The sequence below is a fragment of the Maniola jurtina genome, chromosome Z (genome assembly GCF_905333055.1).
Source record: "Maniola jurtina chromosome Z, ilManJurt1.1, whole genome shotgun sequence".
Taxonomy (NCBI): domain Eukaryota; kingdom Metazoa; phylum Arthropoda; class Insecta; order Lepidoptera; family Nymphalidae; genus Maniola; species Maniola jurtina.
Window position 1 is genome coordinate 11635793 of NC_060058.1, and position 21675 is coordinate 11657467.

The 21675-nt window shown below is 40.1% G+C and overlaps 2 protein-coding genes across 4 annotated transcripts in view; one reads left to right on the forward strand and one right to left on the reverse strand.

Moving 5' to 3' along the window:
• LOC123880213 (serine/threonine-protein kinase OSR1-like) overlaps positions 1-12045 on the reverse strand; it is a 24600-nt gene extending 12555 nt beyond the window's left edge. Inside the window, exons 1-2 of one of the 3 annotated variants that reach the window (XM_045928204.1) lie at positions 11969-12045; positions 10088-10235 (exon numbers count right to left, since the gene is read on the reverse strand). In XM_045928204.1, coding sequence (XP_045784160.1) covers positions 10088-10176 — 89 coding nt within the window. In that variant the 5' untranslated portion in view covers positions 10177-10235; positions 11969-12045. Of the gene's footprint in view, positions 1-10087; positions 10236-10462; positions 10564-10664; positions 10691-11968 lie in introns of those variants that run through there. The other 2 variants (XM_045928205.1, XM_045928207.1) reach the window with 2 other exon arrangements.
• On the forward strand, positions 12023-21643 carry LOC123880515. Its single transcript, XM_045928662.1, has 10 exons — positions 12023-12114; positions 13668-13812; positions 15729-15938; positions 15980-16135; positions 16177-16332; positions 16374-16529; positions 16975-17043; positions 17235-17369; positions 20391-20464; positions 21437-21643. The coding sequence occupies exons 1-10, from the start codon at positions 12023-12025 to the stop codon at positions 21540-21542; spliced, it is 1299 nt and encodes a 432-aa protein (XP_045784618.1). The 3' UTR covers positions 21543-21643.
• The last annotated feature ends 32 nt before the right edge of the window (positions 21644-21675 follow it).

A 21675-nucleotide genomic window follows, 5' to 3' on the forward strand; every position in this document is an offset into this window, starting at 1 on the left:
AATTAAAAATTGCTTTATGTTTTCGCCAGTAAATTTTTCGATTTCTTGCTTTTGAATCCGGTCGATTGTCGTTTAAGAAAACTAGTTGAGTTCCCATAATTTTTCAAAGTTAAGGGGCAAGCGACGGGCCTGTCCGCGAAATTCAAATTTTATTTGGTTTTTCGCAATTTGTAAACTAATACGACAACGGCATTTTAATTGCGACAATGGCAGTAGGTATCATCCTCACAGGTTTCGGTTATCTAACCTTCTTTTCTACAAGAAAACTAGAAAAGAGCTGATAACTCTTAAACGGCTGAACCAATTTTTTTAGATTATAGCTAAGAACACTCTCGATCAAGCCACCTTTCAAACAAAAAAAACTAAATTAAAATCGGTTCATTCGTTTAGGCGCTACGATGCCACAGACAGATAACACCCCTCTTTTTGGGTCGGACAATTGACAAATGTCAAGCTGTCAAGATCGACGTTGCGATAGAAGATACATGATTATTTATTTGAAAATGATGTTTTGGAAAAATCAGATACTTTGGACTAGTTACTGTAACCTTGACTTGTCGGGGGTGTTATAAATTTTTAATTTACGCTTGTCATCTGTGCCGACGGGCAAACGCATTTATAGCTATACAGCCACGTAACGCAATTTGTACTAAGCAAAGAGACTATAGTATGCCCATGGTATGCCATGAATGACAAAAGAGATCCGGTCAGAGTATTTAATCCCACCAAAAACATTTCATGTAAAATGTTGCCAAGACTCACAAGTTCATAATGCTTTCACTGTTAAAAAGTTATGAGATCTCTAGTAGAGCCAAGCCCCTAGCTGAGCTTAGAATTGCGCTGCCCATGGGACCTATCCCAAGTCCAAAGTATATAGCTCTTAAATGCTCTTGAGTATATCACATTTATAACAATAAAGAACAAATAACTCTACTTACAAGCTCTGATTTTACAAACCCTAAATCTTGGTTAAAAAAGGACGGCTTGGCCGTTTAATGTTCGTGGTACTTTTATCTGATATGACATTTAAGCCCGGAATAGCTTGTGCGACAATCATGAAGTATAATACAAATTAGTAATTGTCGAACAAACTATTCCTATGACCTTAATATAATATGTTATGACATGTAATAGTTTCACGAACATTAAACGGCCAAGCCGTACTTTTTTAACCAAGATTTAGGGTTTGTAAAATCAGAGCTTGTAAGTAGAGTTATTTGTTCTTTATTGTTATAAATGTGATATACTCAAGAGCATTTAAGAGCTATATACTTTGGACTTGGGATAGGTCCCATGGGCAGCGCAATTCTAAGCTCAGCTAGGGGCTTGGCTCTACTAGAGATCTCATAACTTTTTAACAGTGAAAGCATTATGAACTTGTGAGTCTTGGCAACATTTTACATGAAATGTTTTTGGTGGGATTTCATTTCTTTTTGGCAGGTGCCCTAGATTTTTTTTTTGGATCTATTTTTTGTAGGTACCTACATCATTTTCATGGCCCGCTCTCTATCGTTACCTCTTTTTTTAAAAGCTTTTATTCCACTTGCAATGTATGTAACTATGTTTGTTTGGTTGGAATCTTGCAACTCAATTTTAAAGCAGATATATCAAATTTCAGTCTTTTAGGACTTCAGGAAACACATTTTTTAAATGTACAGACTGGGAAAAGTTTATTTTCCTGTTGTTTGAATGAAATCCCTAGCCTACATACCAAATTTCAGTCTTCTAGGACTTAGGGAAGTACTTTAGAACTTTTGACTAGAGGGGTTTTGAATGGCAATAAATCTGAAACCATAACGGGTAGACAATTGATACTTGGTACGTTTGATAAGTCTGTCAAGGACATATTATCCTGAAAATATCAGCATTCTAGCGATAGACTTTACAAATAATTTGCTTCCCCCATACGTGGGAGTGGAGGGGGAAAATTTTGAATTTCTTAATTTTCCTGTAGTTTGTATGCAATTTCTAGTGTACACACCAAATTTCAGTCTTCTAGGACTTCGGGAAGTACCCTAGAATTACAGACTAGAAGTTTTGACTGTCAATAAATCTGAAACTATAAAAGCTAGACAATTGATACTCAATGCGTTTAATAAATTTACCAAGGACATCTTATCCTGAAAATATCAGCATTCTAGCGACAGAATTTACAGATTTGCTTCACCCATAAGAAGCGTAGAGGGGGGGCATTTCCAATTTCTTAATTTTCCTGTAGTTTGTTGTCAATTTCTAGTCTACATACCAAATTTCAGTCTTCTAGGACTTCGGGAAGTACCTTAGAGGTTTTGAGTAGAGGTTTTGATGATCATCAGTGAGGGACGAAATCGGCGTATTTTAGGTATCAATAAATCTGTAACCATAAAAGCTAGATATTTGATACTTGGTATATTTGGTAAATTTGCTGAGGACACCTTATACTGAAAATTTCAGCTTTCTAGCGTCATCCAGACCGAAGTTATGACGAGTCGAAAATACGGCGAAACACTTCGAGAAAAAGGTACGTAGCGCCCCGGCCGCCGTTTGGCTCGTCTTGGCGGGGGCACTGCCGTGCCCCCTGATAACCCCAGCACGCGTTGTAATATTCCAAATTCAAAAAACGCTCCTGCAATGGATTTGGTTTTCTTTGTCCGAAAATGAGATAATTCGCGTATCCTTTTTTCGAAAATAATGATAATGTTTCCATGCATTAGGTACACCGTTCTGACGAGACATACATACCTATACATAACATTCATGACTATGTATTCAATAGAAACAAACAACAATAAATACTGCGGTGAACTGCGGTGCTTCATTCGTCGAAATCTTTTTTTTAACCCCCGACCAAAAAAGAGGGGTGTTATAAGTTTGACGTGTGTATGTGTGTATCTGTGTATCTGTCTGTGGCATCGTAGCTCCTAAACTAATGAACCGATTTTAACTTAGTTTTTTTTTGTTTGAAAGGTGGCTTGATCGAGAGTGTTCTTAGCCATAATTCAAGAAAATCGTTTCAGCCGTTTGAAAGTTATCAGCTCTTTTCTAGTTATTACTGTAACCTTCACTTGTCGGGGGTGTTATTTTTTAATTTACACTTGTTTCTTATGGAACGCGATACAGAACGGGATGCGAGGTACTGCAGGTAACGTTCCTTAATAATATGTGTGTACTTACCAACTTGATTGCAAAAAAGTTGGCTAGGTATATTCTACATTTGTCATGTATATAATATTATGTTCATACCTAACGAGTATGAAATATTAGACATTAATTGAAAGCAAGGTGAAAGCAAAAAATATTTACTTAATAGTTAATATTTTTTTATTGGGTTGAGTCTTATTTTATCTAAATGAAAACACCCAATCCTTTTTAAATGAAAGTAGGTACATCACTCCTCCAAATTAATTATCGTTTGTAAGATTGTATTTTTATTTTGCGTAGTTTCTTTTTTATTCCTTTTCATTTAATAAAATACGGCCTAAATGAATGAAATTAATCTGGCTAAAAATAAATAAATAATTCCTCAATCACTTCTGTCACGAATCACTTTGCGGTAGCGTTATAGGTATAATACCAACTTAACATTGCTTTTGAATTTTCTTTAGACATTTTTAACCGACTTCGAAAAAATGAGGTAGTTCTCAATTATTCGTCGGAATCTTTTTTTTTTTAATGTAACATACATTAAAAAAAAAAGATTACTCAAAGACACCGATTTAGAATTATTATTTTTTGTTTGAAAGGGTATACTTTGTAGATAGTCACATACTTATAAATTTGGTGAAGATCTGATGAATATCTTCGGAGATGAAGAACAGAACTCCTCAATGGATAGGAGCAAATTGCTCGCGATCAGTGTACAATTATAGTTAGTAAACAGTAGGGTTTTAACTGGGCATAGCATACTATAGTACAGTGGGGCCACTTAAAATAAAAAAAATCAAAATAAAAATAAAACCAACTTCAAAAACCACAAACACTAAAAAGTAAAAAATAATTTTTATTTTGTTGAAAAACGGAACCCTTAAAGGATTACTTTGTTGTGTGTCCGTCCGTCCGTCCGCGCCGTCCGTCTGTCCGTCCGTCTGTCCATCGTGTCGCTCAAGAAAACCTATAGGGTACTTCTCGTTGACCTAGAATCATGAAATTTGGCAGGTAGGTAGGTCTTATAGCACAAGTAAAAGAATAAATCCGAAAATCGAGAATTTGTGGTTATATCACAAAAAATAAAAAATGTGTTTCAATTTTCAAAGTGAGATAACTATACTAAGTGGGGTATCATATGAAAGAGCTTTACCGGTATATTCTAAAACAGATTTATTTTCATTTTTATGCATCACACTAATATTATTATAAAGGCGAAAGTTTGTATGTGTGTGTGTGTGTGTGTGTGTGTCTGTGTGTATGTTTGTTACTCCTTCACGCAAAAACTACTGGACGGATTTGGCTGGGAATGGAGATAGATAATATCCTGGATTAGCACATAGGCTACTTTTTGTCCCGGAAAATAAAAGAGTTCCCACGGGATTTCGAAAAACCTAAATCCACGCGGGCGAAGTCGCGGGCATCGGCTAGTACCTAATAGTTTTTGATTTATCGTGCAGAATGTCGAAAAAATACCCGAGCACGGAACCCTCAGTGCGCGAGTCTAACTCGCTCTTGGCCGTTTTTTATTTATTCAATTGGGACAGTAAACAATTTTTGTACTACCTCGATAAATAGGTACATTTCTCACAGTGTTTACTGCACTTATTTTACTAGTAATTTGTAAGTACAGTAAACATACGAGCATCAGGATCACAGTGTTGACTGTGCGCTAAGTAGAGTCAACATTACACTTGGCAATAAAACCCGCCGATGATCCGGATCTGTATTCTGTAGGTATCCGGATACAACCGGCCGCCGGATGTGACCATAGACTAGGGCTAAGCCGGGACATGTCCCGGTGTACCGGGACGTATTTACGTTTTTGTTTATGTTACGTACATTTACGAAATTTGACAATTCCATGGGAACTCTTTGTTTTTCCAGGATGAAAAACATGAGAGAGGTGTTTCAAAACATAAAATTGTGCTATGGCTGAGCTCCTTTCGCTTATCTTTCACTTTTTATCTGTTTTACAACAAAAAAAAATTGTTGTACAAAAAAAATTGCACTCGCTGCGCTCGCGCTCAACTCCGCCAACCAACCAGGTATTCACCCCGTCAAGTCGAGTTAAGATTCGGTTAAGACCTGGATAACCCCCCCTTCAAACCAATTCCTGGCTACGGGTGCGTATTATGGAAGGATGTCCCGGTCGCCCTTTCAGCATTTTATGGCAGGCCTACCATAGACCTATACATATCTATGGATAGAGCACTACTAATACCTACTTGAAGCAAATGCTTATATTAATTTATCGCTATCCCACTTCGACTCCAAGCGAGAGCGAGATCTCGGACACCATGAGGTCTGGTCGAAGTGGATAAGTGGGTGCCTTTTTGCTTCACGTAGGTCTTATAGCACTCTACGGTGCCCCTCTGGTAAATATTAATGTACAAAATTCATACTTTTTGGGTCATGTTCATATCTTCGGGTTTACTTTGGTAAGTATCTTTTTCGAAGAACCTTGGTTGTGTTTTTGTAACTTTTTTACAACTCAAAATATCGACATAATGCAAACCCATTATATCCACAGTTCAAAGTTCAACAATTGAACTAATTATTTCCACATGAGTCAGCGACGCAACAGCGTTGCTTTTCGTATCTTTTCACAGTCTCGTTTGTAGGATCCGCCACAATATGCCCTGGCAACGCGGCGCTCCATCCACCTTCACACACGTATGCATGGTTCCGAGTCGGGACACACACGTGCCAGTGCACGCACGCAGCGGCGACGTGGCGCCTGACGCGTGTTGTTTGCTTTTGGTGACGAGGACAATCGGGGAGTTACATCAGACGGCTCATTTTACAATGACATCTAAGTATACATAGAACTTAGAAGTCGTTGCATTTGTAAGGTTCCGTAGCCAAAGGGTAACAACGGAGCCCTATTCCGTCCGTCCGTGTGGGAGCTTCGACAAGCGCCTACGTGACTGTCACGTGGACTGGCGGAGAAGGACCTCCACCACGTCTTGCGGGAGTGTGCGATGTACGAGGACCTCCAGTGGGCCCTGCTGGATGGACCCTGCAGTGGGCCCTGCGCGATGACCTCGTCGTCTCAGCGCAAAGCTTCGGTAGCCGCCGGAGCATCGATGACCGGGGGCACATATAACCGAGAGGTCGGTGGGACCGTAGGAGGCGGACGGTTGTCCGTCCGCGACAGGTCTCTAGCTCGTTGACAAAATGAAATTTTGCTAACTTGAAATTTAGTGTAGTGTAGAACGATGACCCAAAACTAAATATTGAATGTGATATTCAATAATAATAATACGAGTATCAGAGTAACCGAGAAACTATTTCGAAACGTATTCCAGAGCCGAACCCGGGATTTTCCGCTTTTCCATTGGCTTCGTTGTGCCATGCGATGACGTCACCAGTTGTACTCATCACGAACGCTAATGAACGCCAATCTCGGCCCGCGTCGATAGCCGAGATTATCTCGCTTTTGGAAAACTCGCGGCCAATATAACAAATGAAAAGCTGCCGTTGGCGCGATGTGGACATTCCCTCCTCTCTATATGAATACATTCGATTGAAATGTCGAAATAAATCAAAATGACACCTTCTTCGATCAGCTATTTTTGATAGTAAGTACTTACTTGCATAAGTAAGTATTAGTCGTGTGATTTGAGAACATATCTGATTTGACGCAAGCGTAAAGAAAACCAGTTCCGCAATTGAAAATTAATGCCAAAATGCAAAAATGCAAATCGAATTTTCGAAATTTTGATATCAAAATACCCGTGCTGTGCCCACTAAATATAGGTTTAGTTTTAGCCGGTGTGGCTACCGGATGGGCTAGCACATAAGTTGTGATTAGTATCACATTGCGATGAACACAATAATTATTGTAATCAATCGGTTTTAATAAATAAATAATAATAAATAAACGTTTCTTTCAGACGTTTCCATCCATAGATTGTTAGTATGCTATTGACAATTTTTCCTCAATTACTAAGTTAGTATTGTCAGTTTATTAGCAGGTAGGTACAACTCCTTATACTCGCCCAATAGCTACCCTCCACACAGTGGTGTTGTATGGTTTTCACCCCTATGGAAATTCGTCAATAAGGGTGGCCATATATAGTTTAATCCACACAAACGAACAGATAGGCAAGCAAAACGTTTTCATGGTTATCGTTATCGTCAAGAAATCGCCCTTTGATTGGTTCATTCGCTGTTCACCTTTTTTCACAGCCAATGAAAGGACAGAATTTGGTGACGATAACGATAACCATGAATATGTTTTTCTTATACAATCGGGGGGCAGGTAACGACATTATAGGAAAACGAATGGGCAGGTAGGTTGCAGAATGTCCTCGCTAATCCGCCGCGCGGGATTATCTTCGGCGTTGTATGAAAACGTCCACAGATAAATGAAGATATAAAAACAGTTGAAAGCGAAATGTTTCTTCACAATTAATTGTCTCCGGCCGCGAACTGTGCTCTTCGACAAATAAGTATATTTCAGAATGGCTATACTTAACATGTTACCTGAGGTGAGTTATTTGTTTATTAGCATTCATTAATTAATGCGTAGTCTTTGTTGGCGTTAGGTACCAGTATATATTCAGAAAGAGAACTCCCATACAATGCAGCAAAACAGTTTTTAACTACGTTAAGTACTTATTTGATGCGCTAAATTGTTATTTTTAGGGTTCCGTACCGCAAATGAAAAAAAGGGAACCCTTATAGGATCACCTTTATTGTCTGTCTGCCTCGCTGTCCGTGTTTCGTGTCTGTCAAGAAACCTATAAGGTACTTCCCGTTAACCTAGAATCAAGCCTAGAATCATGAAATTTGGCAGGTATTCTATGAAACGTTGAAACTTCTGAACTCTGGCTACGACACTAAGTTACGGATACGAGTACTTTGTCGACGGTTTGAGTCTCGAAAAACTTCTAACTCCATCGGAATTCGCACCCTAAGACAAAATAAATGAAGAGAAACGAAACTTGTTTGCAGCGTATAAGTAGTTTGCTGTAATCTGTGAGGCTCCTTATTTCATTTTCAATATATAAATCGGAGAAATATTTTTAAATCAAGTCAAGTGGGTATCGAACTCGTACACGAGAGATTTCGCACCATGGTGTAAGTTAAATTACTATGTACTTTAAAAAAAATTGATTGGCATGGCAGTCATTTTGAAATCCACCATCTTAGTGTTTTATTATTTATTTACTTATCCTAAAATTGGCAATAAACATACACTCTATGAAAATTTCAACTTTCTACAATAACATACAGCCCGGCGCCTTTTGACCGACGGACAGACTTACTTACTCGCACGTAGCCTAATATACCTACCTGCTTAGGTAGGTACATATAGTGCCTCCTTCTGTGTAGTGTATTGGAGGCTTAGTGATAGGGTGCCGGTCGCAACTTAGGATAAGGAATCCTAAAAAGGTAAGCATCCTATTTGAAATACCTATCTTTTAATTTTTTTCCTGTGATGCATTCCTGTTATGAAACCCGCACAGTCTCAAAAGTAAAAATATACGTACGATGCTTGTATTTTGAGAACGCATTCGCCATATTTGCTCTTCGTATCAATTACTCTCATGGCCAAATTACATTTTAGTCCTTAATCTAAGGATAAACTGTACTTTTGACATGACAGTTTACACATAGAGCAAACAATATGGCGAATGCGATCTCAAAATGTATGCATTATAGCATAATTCTTACCCAACGTAGGTAAGTACCTAGGTAGGTACATGTCGACCGCTAGTAATTGTCTTATTAGTCTGGCTAAGTAGTCTAACCACTAATTTAACATACCTAGATAAATGTATGTATGTGTGTATATGATACATACATACATAAAGTCATACTGTATATATTTTACTGGACCACAAAACACAAATGACAAAAAAAATTCTAAAGAAAAATAAAACCTAACTACTTCAAAAACCACAAACACTCAAAAGTAAAAAATAATTTTTGTTTCTACTCGTGTAATGTATATATGAAGGCGGGCGAGCTTCACATTTGGATTTCTAGTTTTATATTATGCTATCGTTATATTATGATTTTTTTTTATTTTACAACTTTTAGTGGCTACGCTGTACCTACTTCTTATAATATGCTATGCCCAGTTAAAATCCTACTCTTTACTACTAGCTATCACACTGATCGCGAGCAATTTGCTCTTATCCATTGAGGAGTTCTGTTCTCCATCTCCGAAGATATTCATCAGATCTTCATCTTTATATGGGACCATCAGCAAAGTATATGCTTTCAAACAAAAAAAAATCCCAAATCGGTTCAGGCGAGTAATCGGGGACTATACATTAAAAAAAAAGATTACGACGAATTGAGAACCTTCTCCTTTTTTGAAGTCGGTTAAAAAAAGAAAATTTAATGAAATATGCTAGAAGAAGTAAATACCCATGGTCATTTCGATACGCTATTTTACTACATAATATAATTATTGCCATTATTTACAGCATCATCGACGTTATGTTGTTTTGTATAGGTACTTATTTTATTATGGTTTTTAACCAGTGTACATTTTACTAAACTATTGCACTGATAGCCATTACTTTGGCGCTCCCGATTCCCCATTATTATTCATCGCATTTCTATTTTTTTAATTATCTATTTTCTAGGTATATTGTAATGTACCTATGTATGAAGTCGGGCGAGCTTCAGTCTTGGATTTCTAATATGCTCGCTCGACTTCATACCTAGGTACATTACACGTGTAGCTAAACAAAAGTTATTTTTTACTTTCTAGTGTTTGTGGTTTTTGAAGTCGGTTTTATTTGTCCTTTTGAAAATTTTTATTTATTAGTATAGATAAGGAGGTACTTATATTAGCGTTTAAATAGTAGTTTTTAAACGTAAAAAATTAAAAAATACTGTTGAATTCCATATCGATAATTATACTACTTTCTCTTATTAGTATTTTCAAAATATATGAAATCATTCAGTTACAGTTTCGCTACGAGTATAGATAAGTTACCTGTTTGTATCCCGGTTCCCCTTGAGAGGGCTTCCGACTTCCACGACCGCCTCCATCTTGAAATACCCGCGGTTCCGACGAGTGGACATCTCTGTTCTATTCTGTCACAACTGTATCTTCCAAACACTTCTGACGACGCAGCGAGATTCTGTAAAGTGAAAGAAAGATATTTCTAAAATTTTAGTTTTTTAAACATTTTTAGATATATAATGCGAAAAAGAATACCCGGCTGAGTTTGTTGTGGGCTCTTCTGAGATCTGGGCGCGCTTGGAACCCTCTTAGCTTTACTAAGTATATAGAACCGTAGCATCACTATATCATCTTACAAATCTACCAATTCTGACCATCAAAAGGAGTATAATAGTAGGTACCTACCTACTTTGAATAAATGATTTAGAGTTTTGGAGTTTGGATCTTCAGTAAGATCACGCGATACTTCAGCACTCAGGCCGATCGCTCAGAGCAGCTACCTACTGCATCATAGGTTGGGTTCCCGCAACACATGCTCACCTCAACGAGTTAACTAAATGAATAACGTAAAAAAATGTTATGTTAAATGAGCGGAGTAGGTACTCACAAGTTAAGGCGACCTCCAGCGACGATGTCTAAATAACATCGATGCTAAAAACGACAATACTGGAAACCTAATATTTGCAATTGGACACCGCGGAAGGCAACTTTGATGTTTTCTTTGAATGGAAATTTCTGACTAAGGTGTATGCCTTGTTTTGATATTGCATACTAAATTACAATGTAATGTACTCACTAATATACTATAAACGCGAAAGAGTCTGTCTGTTGGCTCGGTTCATCCGTGTATCGATTTTGATGAAAGCCGAGATAGCTTGCACTCCAGGTGCAAGGACTTGTAGCCTATGAAGAACATAGGCTGCTATTGATCCCGGCATATGCTTCCGGGCTTGTGGTGCCGGCAGACCAAAGAGTTCCCATTCCACATTCACTTTACGCATAATATGTACCTATCCACATATAATAGGTAGGTATGTAGATAGGTAGGTACTGGTAACATCTTTGTACGTTACGTCGGACAGGGACATCACTTCTTTTTATTCCAGAATTTCCACGGAATCTTTAAAAACTAATTCGATGCGGATGAAGTCGCATCATTATAGCTAACTACTGAACATGTATAATGTAAATTATTACTAACAGTGTGTTTTTTCATAAACCAAGTATATAATAATACTAGCGACCCGCCCCGGCTTCGCACGGGTGGACATTTATTTTTTCTATTTTCCGGGATAAAATATAGCCTATACGGATTCGGAAGAATCCCTCTAAGTAATGGTAAAAGAAATTTTGAAATCGGTCCAGAAGTTTTTGAGCCTATTCAATACAAACATACAAAAATACAAAGGTTTCCTCTTTATAATATTAGTATAGATGGAATGCAATTTCGATCTCCATAACAGTTTTCCGACAATAATTATGGTACCGTTGACAAAATAATAAATGCGTTGCAAATACTCAGGTATCGAATGAAATCGATTGCGAATACATTGCATCGAGAGTCTATTTGCTTGTGAGCGACAGCCGACAGAATCCCGAGTGAACTCATTACGGACTCTAAACAAACTCGGAATAACTTGTTACAATATTTGCTTTACGAAACTCGTGCAAGCAAAACTTGCACTTTTCCGGTAATAACAGGAGATAGATAGATTATCTAATCTAATCTAAATTACCCTGTACTGTACCATGTGTGGGCAAAGGCCTCCAAAGTCAAAGTCATATTTTGTTCAAATTGGGTACCTACTATTGTACACTTTCTGATTCCCTTCGATTATTATTTTTCCACCGTTCCCTATTTTGTGCCTCGTCGGGCCATGTAACTGTAAACTTAGTACAAATATTACATACGTGGCGAAAACGCGGAGTCCGAGCGAGCATGTCACCGCTACATGCATCGCGAGGATGAGGAGCTGCTGCCGGCTGCGACACACGCTCGCGGCGCGCGACCTCGCAGTCAATCACAATCCCGACTCCGAACGGGCTCAGAGGGCAGAGTTGAGTCCGCAGGGAACGCCAACATTTTAGCTTCACTTTCGAATGCGTTTCAAATCAATTTTCATACTTCTGTGGAACCGATGCTCGTTGATCTTCGCTTGATCTTGCTTTTGTGCATGCCGTAGCATTGTTGTCAATCGAATCTTTGAAAAGAGCGACCGCCGAGTTTCTTGCTCGCTCTTCTCGGTGAGAAAGGAATTCCAACCGTCGCACGGTAGATACTTGTTATAATTTTGAAATAGTTAAATATATTTAAATATATTTACTAAGCCAAAAAAGTTATCGTGTTTACTTTTACGGTCTGCTATTTTTAACGAGTTCATTTATTGCCAAAACTGTTTATTTTTGGCTTAATAAATATATTTATATTTATTCTTGGTGAGAAAGGCATTCCGAACCATCGCACGGTAGATACTTGTTATAATTTTGAAATAGTTGACATTGAAACAACAATAATGCGTATCGAAAGGTTTCGTAACGTGTGATTGCGTCGTTCTATTTGCTTGCTTACTTCATAAATACACCATTATACTGCAAAAATACTTTTTGAGTGCTGCTGCATATTTACTTAGTCAGTACTATTATAATGGAGCTGGCGAACAAAACGGTATAAATTGTACCTTCGAGATAAAATTTTAAAGTGAGCAAGTGAGTGCCTGCTGTTTAAATTTTACTGCAATTATGCCATTTTGATCGGAATCACAAATTTTAGACTCAATTATTTCAGTGCAGTTTTAGGCCGTTTTGCTAGGAAATGAGTTGTAATTTGTGCCTATTTAGTGGGTAAAAATAGTCGAAATGAAGAAAAAAGTGTTTTGATCGAAAGTTAGGGAACTGCACCGTTTTGTTGCCAGCTTTTCGTATTTCTTGATGATTCTCTCAACACACACTCTCGATGCAATGCAAACAGAAACCTTTTTAACCGACTTCGAAAAAAGTTCTCAATTCGTCGGAATCTTTTTTTTAGTTTTTTTTTTTATGTATGTTATCCGATATTTCTAAGACGCTTGGACCGATTCGGATTTTTTTTTGTTTGAAAGGGTATACTTTACAGTTGGTCCCATTTAAATTTAGCGAAGATCTGATGAATATCTTCGGGATGGAGAACAGAACTCCTCAATAAATAACAGTAAATTGCTCGCGATCAGTGTAATAGCTTACTTAGTAAACAGTAGGGTTTTACCTGGGAATAGCATATTATAGTACAGTGGGGCCACTAAAAATTGTGAAATTAAAGAAAAATAAAAACGACCGAAAAAAATATTTTTAGATTTTTAGTGTTTGTGGTTTTTGAAGTCGGTTTTATTTTTCTTTTGAAAATTTTTATCCCCCACAATCCATGAGTTTTGTAGGGTACAATAATTGATTTTATGTACACAGGCATACAGATACACACGTCAAACTTATAACACCCCTCTTTTTGTATCGGGGCTAAAAATGGCAAAGACTGTACCGGCCGGTTGCCACCTCTGGCTTCCCGCACGCCGCGGCCGGAACACCGCGCCGCTAACGAGCGAGGTGACTCACGTCTCTTCACTGTTGTTACATCTAGATCTTCTCTTGGGACATGTTGTTTTGCTTGGGGTCCTACAGCGCGCCACTCGCCCGCGACACGTGATCACTCTACTGGAGATGACACCATTTTATTAAAATGGTACCTCGTGACCTCGATTGCGCACCCAATATTGCTAACTATGGTTCGTTTAATATACACCCGCCTACTGCTGTGGGCCCGTTACTTTGTCCGTGAGGACTTGAGTTTTTAGAGATCCCTCAAAATTCCTCAAAATCCTTTCTCAATGGAGGTAGATATTCCCGGCCTGGTTAGGCTTCGCATATTGCAGAAGAGCTCGGCTGCTTGAAATTTCCAAGTTTTCATAAAACCTAAAATTATCGAGAGCTGGGAAATGAGTTGCTTGAAACTTTGATCGTTCAACAGGTTTATCTGATTTTGAAAAGCGGCGACAGTAAAAACAATACCCGGTTGCGTTAGTGGGGGCTCTTCTCACACCTGATCCCTCGTAGCTTTAGTTGGAATCACACTAATATTATAAAGGCGAAAGTTTGTATGTGTGTGTGTGTGTGTGTGTGTGTGTGTGTGTGTGTGTGTGTGTGTGTGTGTGTGTGTGTGTGTGTGTGTATGTTTGTTACTCCTTCACGCAAAAACTACTGGACGGATTTGGCTGAAATTCGGAATGGAGATGGATAATATCCTGGATTAGCACATAGGCTACTTTTTATCCCGGAAAACCAAAGAGTTCCCACGGGATTTCGAAAAACCTAAATCCACGCGGGCGAAGCTGCGGGCATCAGCTAGTTTCATATAATTACCTAATTATCACCTTTACATGTACAACTTTGAGACTCAGAGTACAATGTTAGGTAGTCAATTGTTGGAAGGTGTAATGAATTGACTCATGGATGTCGTATCGTGCTCCATAGTGGCGATCAGATGTTAGGTAGACGAGACGTCGCAGCACTTATAATTGCTTCCTAAGTACCTTCGTAATATGCAATCTTATATAACTATACTAATAAATAAAATTGGAGTGTCTGTCTTTAATTTCGAAATAACTACCTCATATGGTTATTTAAAGGATACCGTAACTGAATCACACGTTTTTAAAATTTTTGTCTGTCTGTCTGTTTGAACGGGCTAATAATCATCGGAATGGCTGGACCTGTTTTGACGGGACTGTCACAGACAAGTAGAGGATTAACTACCTCATATGGTTATTTGAACGATACCGTAACCGAATCACACGTTTTTAAAAATTTTGTTGGATTGGCTGGACCTATTTTGACGGGACTTTCACTGGCAAGTAGAGGATTAGCCAAGCAGTAATATAGGCTGCTTTTTTAACTGACTTTCAAAAAAGGAGGAGTTGTATTTTTTACCCATCAGCACCAAAATCTCCGAGATAGATGAACCGATTTGTATAATTTTTTTTTTTCGATAGAGAACCTCTGCAATATTTTGTTCCATAATTTGGATTCAAACTCGTCAATCCTTGATGCTGATGGGGACCTGACCTACAAAACTGATGGTAGAAACTGTCGGTTGTAAATTGACATAGGAGGTACCTACCTACCAAGTAAAGACTTTATCGTTGATTATATTGAACTCGAGGGCCCAACTCCTCAACCCTGGTGCTGTAAGGAATTGCATTCCTAAATCGTGGTGTCTCATGGGATTTTAAAAGAAATAAAATGTTTTTACGAAATTTGGTACAGAGATATCTTGCTTTCCGGCAGCGGGATACTACGGTAGGCTACTTTTTTGTCCTGGAAAATCAAAGTTCCCACGGGATTTTTAAAAACCGAAATCCACGCGGGTGTCATTTAGTATATGACACGCTGATCCGACGAAAAGTGACAGAACTGCGCGTGTGGCCCAACCTCGCGCGTGAGCTGTGCCAGTCTGACACTGTGGCCATGGCGGCTGTTTTCGTGGGATCTTTTTCGCCAGAAGAATTGTAGCTTATTTTCCTAACCAATAAAATCAAACTTTTATGAGTTTGAATGATGTGTGATTAGCAAAAAAGACGCAATGGCCGATAGCCCTTATTCGTAGGATACGACGATATTTTAAAATGGTATTGTTTGGCCACAGATGATCTGCTTGTGGATGGTGAGTGCCGCGTTGGCGCGCGCCACGGTTCACGAGGAGGCCACCGAGGAGCTCATCGAGCGCGTGCTGGGAGTCCCTGACTCGGAGCGGGCGCTCAACTCGGTGCTGGGCCGGCTGGAGCGGGGCCGCCAGGGGCTGCTGCAGAGGGCCGAGGCGCGGTTCCATCACGACGCCGACTGCGGCGACTGTGAGGTAGGTACAGTGCCGCGTTGGCGCGCGCCACGGTCCACGAGGAGGCCACCGAGGAGCTCATCGAGCGCGTGCTGGGAGTCCCTGACTCGGAGCGGGCGCTCAACTCGGTGCTGGGCCGGCTGGAGCGGGGCCGCCAGGGGCTGCTGCAGAGGGCCGAGGCGCGGTTCCATCACGACGCCGACTGCGGCGACTGTGAGGTAGGTACAGTGCCGCGTTGGCGCGCGCCACGGTCCACGAGGAGGCCACCGAGGAGCTCATCGAGCGCGTGCTGGGAGTCCCTGACTCGGAGCGGGCGCTCAACTCGGTGCTGGGCCGACTGGAGCGGGGCCGCCAGGGGCTGCTGCAGAGGGCCGAGGCGCGGTTCCATCACGACGCCGACTGCGGCGACTGTGAGGTAGGTACAGTGCCGCGTTGGCGCGCGCCACGGTCCACGAGGAGGCCACCGAGGAGCTCATCGAGCGCGTGCTGGGAGTCCCTGACTCGGAGCGGGCGCTCAACTCGGTGCTGGGCCGGCTGGAGCGGGGCCGCCAGGGGCTGCTGCAGAGGGCCGAGGCGCGGTTCCATCACGACGCCGACTGCGGTGACTGTGAGGTAGGTACAGTGCCGCGTTGGCGCGCGCCACGGTCCACGAGGAGGCCACCGAGGAGCTCATCGAGCGCGTGCTGGGAGTCCCTGACTCGGAGCGGGCGCTCAACTCGGTGCTGGGCCGGCTGGAGCGGGCCGCCAGAGGCTGCTGCAGAGGGCCGAGGCGCGGCTCCATCACGACACCGACTGCGGCGACTGTGACATAGGTACAGTGCCGCGTTTGCACGCGCTACGATCCACAAGTATTTTATTTCCCTAAACGTATCACCATTATTTTTATCTGAACAGAAGTACCCATTTTATTACCCTTTTTAAGAAGAATCTCGTTGATCGCAGCGAGACTCGGCTATGCTCAGGGGAGCCACAAAGATATTCATCACAGTGCCTACCTACAATTTAAATTTTGCTTACCTAAATATTTTTTCATTGTATCTTTCTTCTGACGCAACAGGGGCTGCCGGAGTACACGGAGTCCGTGGAGAGCTCCCGCGACCGCGGCGTGAGGCACCAGGAAGCGCAGGTAAGCGAGCCGCTCTATTTACCTCTTTGTTGTAAATAAATTAATAACTTCTGACCATTGATAAATAGCAAACCAAAAAAAAAACAAGCCTTTTGTGAAAAAGTATTTTATTCGAAGTTCAAAATGTAGGATCAAATGCACAGTTGGCGTCATTTAGAGTCGCAGGTTTTAATCGTGCAAGTGGTTTTCAGAAACACGACTGGATCTGCAAAGTGAACCGCACCATCCACAAGCTAAACACGGAAGAGTACGAGTACCGGCCGGCGTACTACGAGGAGGTGCGCTGCACCGTGCCCTCCGACCACCAGAGCGCGCACCGCCACCAGGTCAAATCTAATCTCATTTCACATAATTAAAACTCATAAATTTTGAAAAAGCAAAAAATAAAATTATTGCCTAGGCATTAGTGTTTGATAATGCAACAATTATAAATGCGGGAACGATCCGCCGAAAGCAGCCGCCATAGCTGCCGCGGCCGAGCTTTACGCTTGTCGGATGTCGAGGTCGGGCCACAAGCACACATGTTCCACTTTGCATCGCATCAGTGTAGGCGTTAAATAATAATAAATGCTTGAAATAAATATGCTTCAAACTATTTAGTTAAATATTTAGGTATTTCAATTGGTTATAATTCAATCTAACACTTATAGGTTTGCACACCTCCGCAGTCCGTGGAATACCGACACTATGGTATTTGTGGCCGTTTTCTTAAATTTAAGCCTTTAAGAGGGGTCTCTCCGTCACTCGCTCCATACAAACGTCGTTGCAATTTCATTTGAATATTAAGCAACCAAAGTCCATGAAATTTTGCAGACATATTCTAAAAACTAAAATCTATGCCTGTGGTTTTCCAGATTTCTGTTAAAATATTCGGTTTCAAAGTTACGTGGTCTTAAAAATTCACATACAAATCTTTGAGCCCCTGTAATTTTAAAATTACATATTTTTAGAAAAATCTAAAACACCACAGGCACAGATATTAGTTTCTAGAATATGTCTGCAACACATAGACTTTGGTTGCTTAGTATTCAAATGAAATTAGAACTACGATTGTATGGAGCAAGTGACGGAGAGAGCCCTATTTAATACTTTTACGACCGCATTTTCCGATCAAAAGGACATAACAGGACTTATGTTCCGATAGAAAAGATTAGTTTGTGGAATAAAGACCTAAGAGGAAATAAGAAATTCCCCATAAACCCCTTTGTAATAACTATGAAACTTTTTACTATCATTGTTTTCAAGATTGCATACAATTTATGTTTACTACAAAAATGCTCCTTTTAAAAAGTACGCCTTAAAAAAATTTCATTGTCTGTCTGTCTGTCTGTCTGTCCGTCCGTCCGTCGTGTCTGTCAAGAAACCTGTAGGGTATTTCCCGTTGACCTAGAATCATAAAATTTGGTAGGTAGATAGGTCTAATAGCACAAGCACAGGAATAAATCTGAAAACCGCGAATTTGTGGTTACCTCATAAAAAAAAATTAAAATGTTTCAATTTTCAAAATAAGATAACTATACCAAGTGGGGTATCATATGAAAGGGTTTTACCTGTACATCCTAAAACAGATTTATATTTTTAACCGACTTCCAAGAAAGGAGGAGGTTCTCAATTCCCCGATTGTTGTATGTTCCCCGATTACTCAAAGACCCCTGGACTGATTTGGATTTTTTTTTTGTTGAAAGGGTATACTGTGCAGGTGGTCCCATATAAATTTGGTGAAGATCTGATGAATATCTTCGGAGATGGAGAACAGAACTCCTCAATGGATAAGAGCAAATTGCTCGCGATCAGTGTAATAGCTTAGTAAACAGTAGGGTTTAAAACTGGGCATAGCATATCATAGTACAGTGGGGCCACTAAAATTGTGAACTAAAAAATTTTCAAAAGAAAAATTAAACCGACTTCAAAAACCAAAAACACTAAAAAGTAGAAAATATTTTTTGTTTAGCTACACGTGTAATGTACCTAGGTGTGAAGTCGGGCGAGCTTCACTATTGGATTTCTAATTTTGTTTTAATATGCTCGCTCGACTTCCTACCTAGGTACATTAGACGTGTAACTAAACAAAAAATTTTTTCTACTTTTTAGTGTTTTTGATTTTTGAAGTCGGTTTAATTTTTTTATATAATATAATAGTTTTTGATTTATCGTGCATAATGTTGGAAAAAATACCCGAGTACGGAACCGTCAGTGCGCGAGTCGGACTCGCACTTGGTCGGTTTTTGTTTTCATTCCATTACAAGTTAGCCCCTGCCTGCGATCTCGCCTGGCGGCAAGTGATGATGCAGTCTAAGATGGTAGGGGGTAACTTAGAATGTAATGTAATCTTGAAATATAGATGCTGATTCCGTAGCTATTTTTAAATAAACTTGAAACAGTTATGATAGTAAGTACCTACTTAGTGAAGCTGCAAAATTAGAAATCTTTTGTTTGAAGGTGACGCAATATCGCAACAATTTTAATATTCACTAAGTTGCATTAGTAGGTCGGGTACCTACATACATACATGCTCGCATTCGCCGTCGCTTTATACCTACTTAGGTAAGTCTAGATCTTCAATTTTGGATTTGTTCACTTTTATTACACGTTCTAATTACGACTAATTCGGTATTGTGAAAGGCAACTTTTTAAAACACTTCACAAAATGTTTACAAAAACATTAAGTAGATAATATATAAATAATGTCTAAAATAACTCTGTTAGAAAGCTAGTAGTCCAGGAATAGCAATGACAGTTCAGTAAGTGCTTCTGTAATTTCATCATTTTTCAAAGTCGGTTAAAAAAGTAGCCTATGTTACTCCTTGGTTAATTCTCTACTTATCTGTGAAAGTCCCGTCAAAATAGGTTTAACTATCCGAACCTCTGGTGCTCTGGTGCTGCAAATGTTCATGGGCGGCGGTAATCACTTAAAATCAGGTGACCCGGCTGCTCGTTTGCTCGCTATTTTTAATAAAAAACCGGTCAAGTGCGAGTCGGAGTCGCACACGAAGGGGTTCGCAATCGGACAAGATATACCTAACACCTTTATATGTACCTGGAACTCTGCAAGTTAATAACGGTCTGCGCCATCTATATGTGAATATCTGTGTGTGATTTAGAGAATCCAATTTTTCGTGAACACGTATTAATTATTTTGTGTGATATAACCACAAATTCAGGGTTTTCGGCTTTTTTTCCTTTACTCGTGCTAGGCTGCCAGTCCACCAGAGCACACGACAGATGGACAGACAGACACGACACATGGACAGAGCACACGACAGATGGACAGACAGACAGACAGTTCCGTTTTTCCTTTTAAGGTACGGAACCCTAAAAAAAGATAAGAATGTTTTTCTGTTTATCAGTTGTGCTCCAGCATCGGGCTGTCGTGCGTGCAGTGGAACAAGAGCATCCACCTCACGCGGCGGCGCTACACGAGGTGGGTTTTGTTTTTAACCCCCGACCCAAAAAGAGGGGTGTTATAAGTTTGACGTGTGTATCTGTGTGTCTGTGTATCTGTGTGTCTGTGTATCTGTGTATCTGTGTATCTGTCTGTGGCATCGTAGCGCCTAAACGAATGAACCGATTTTAATGTACTTTTTTTTGTTTGAAAGGTGGCTTGATCGAGAGTGTTCTTAGCTATAATCCAAAAAAATTGGTTCAGCCGTTTGAGAGTTATCAGCTCTTTTCTAGTTTTCTTGTAGAAAAGAAGGTTAGATAACCGTTAGGTTCATAATATTATGTCAATTGACAAATGTCAAGCTGTCAAGATGGACGTTGCCTGGATACATAATTATTTATTTGAAAATGATGTTTTGGAAAACTCAGATACTTTGTCGGGGGTGTTATAAATTTTTAATTTACACTTGTTAACTATTTGACAACTATCCGATTTTTCCAAAAATACCCTGCCAGTGTCGAGCAGCTTTCTTTATTCTTTGTTTTTTTTTGTTTCACATGTAGGTACGAGTATACTACTTACGAGAATAACATTAGATCATTAGGTAGTTACATAATAAGGGACTCAGGTGTGACTGTGGTAGTTTCTGAGAAACGTATCTTTATATTGCCAATAGGTCTCTAACAACTGTAATTACTGTAAAATTTACGTCTCGAGTCTATAAAGTGATAAGACTAGAAAAGGATACAGTCGTCAAAACCTATCTTCATACTAAAAGTGCCGGTCACTGTCGAAACCTACGGGGGCTTCATCAAAACCTAGGAGTGCTTCATCAAAACCTACGAGTGCTTCATCAAAACCTACGGGTGCGTCATCAAAACTTATGAATACTTACTTAACTACTTCCCGGATCTATGGATTATTATAAAAAAAACATACAGTCCAATTCCATAATATCATGGTGCGAAACCCTCGTATAAGGAAAAGTAATAATAATATAACGTTTCGCAGCGAGTGCTGGGAGACGAAGACCCTGGTGATAGCTGCGGGCTGCGAGTGCATGTGGCCGGTGCACAAGTTCGGCGCCATCGCGTCCTACCTGTACTTCGCGCCGTGAGCGCGCTCCGCTTCGCTCCACTCCGCCCGTGCGCGTCGGCCCTTACAGTGCTGTACCACTACACTGCAGCTCCCATCATTCTATCGCCCGTCTCTCGGTGGCCCGCGACTCAAACGCAACTTATTATTTCCAC

Bases quoted from the DNA above. Each gene is read 5' to 3' on its own strand.
- LOC123880515 (XM_045928662.1), top strand. From the start codon at position 12,023: ATGAGGAGCTGCTGCCGGCTGCGACACACGCTCGCGGCGCGCGACCTC. The intron at 16,333-16,373 runs GTAGGTACAGTG...ACGGTCCACGAG, and splicing joins CCGACTGCGGCGACTGTGAG to GAGGCCACCGAGGAGCTCAT. The intron at 16,530-16,974 runs GTAGGTACAGTG...CTGACGCAACAG, and splicing joins CCGACTGCGGTGACTGTGAG to GGGCTGCCGGAGTACACGGA.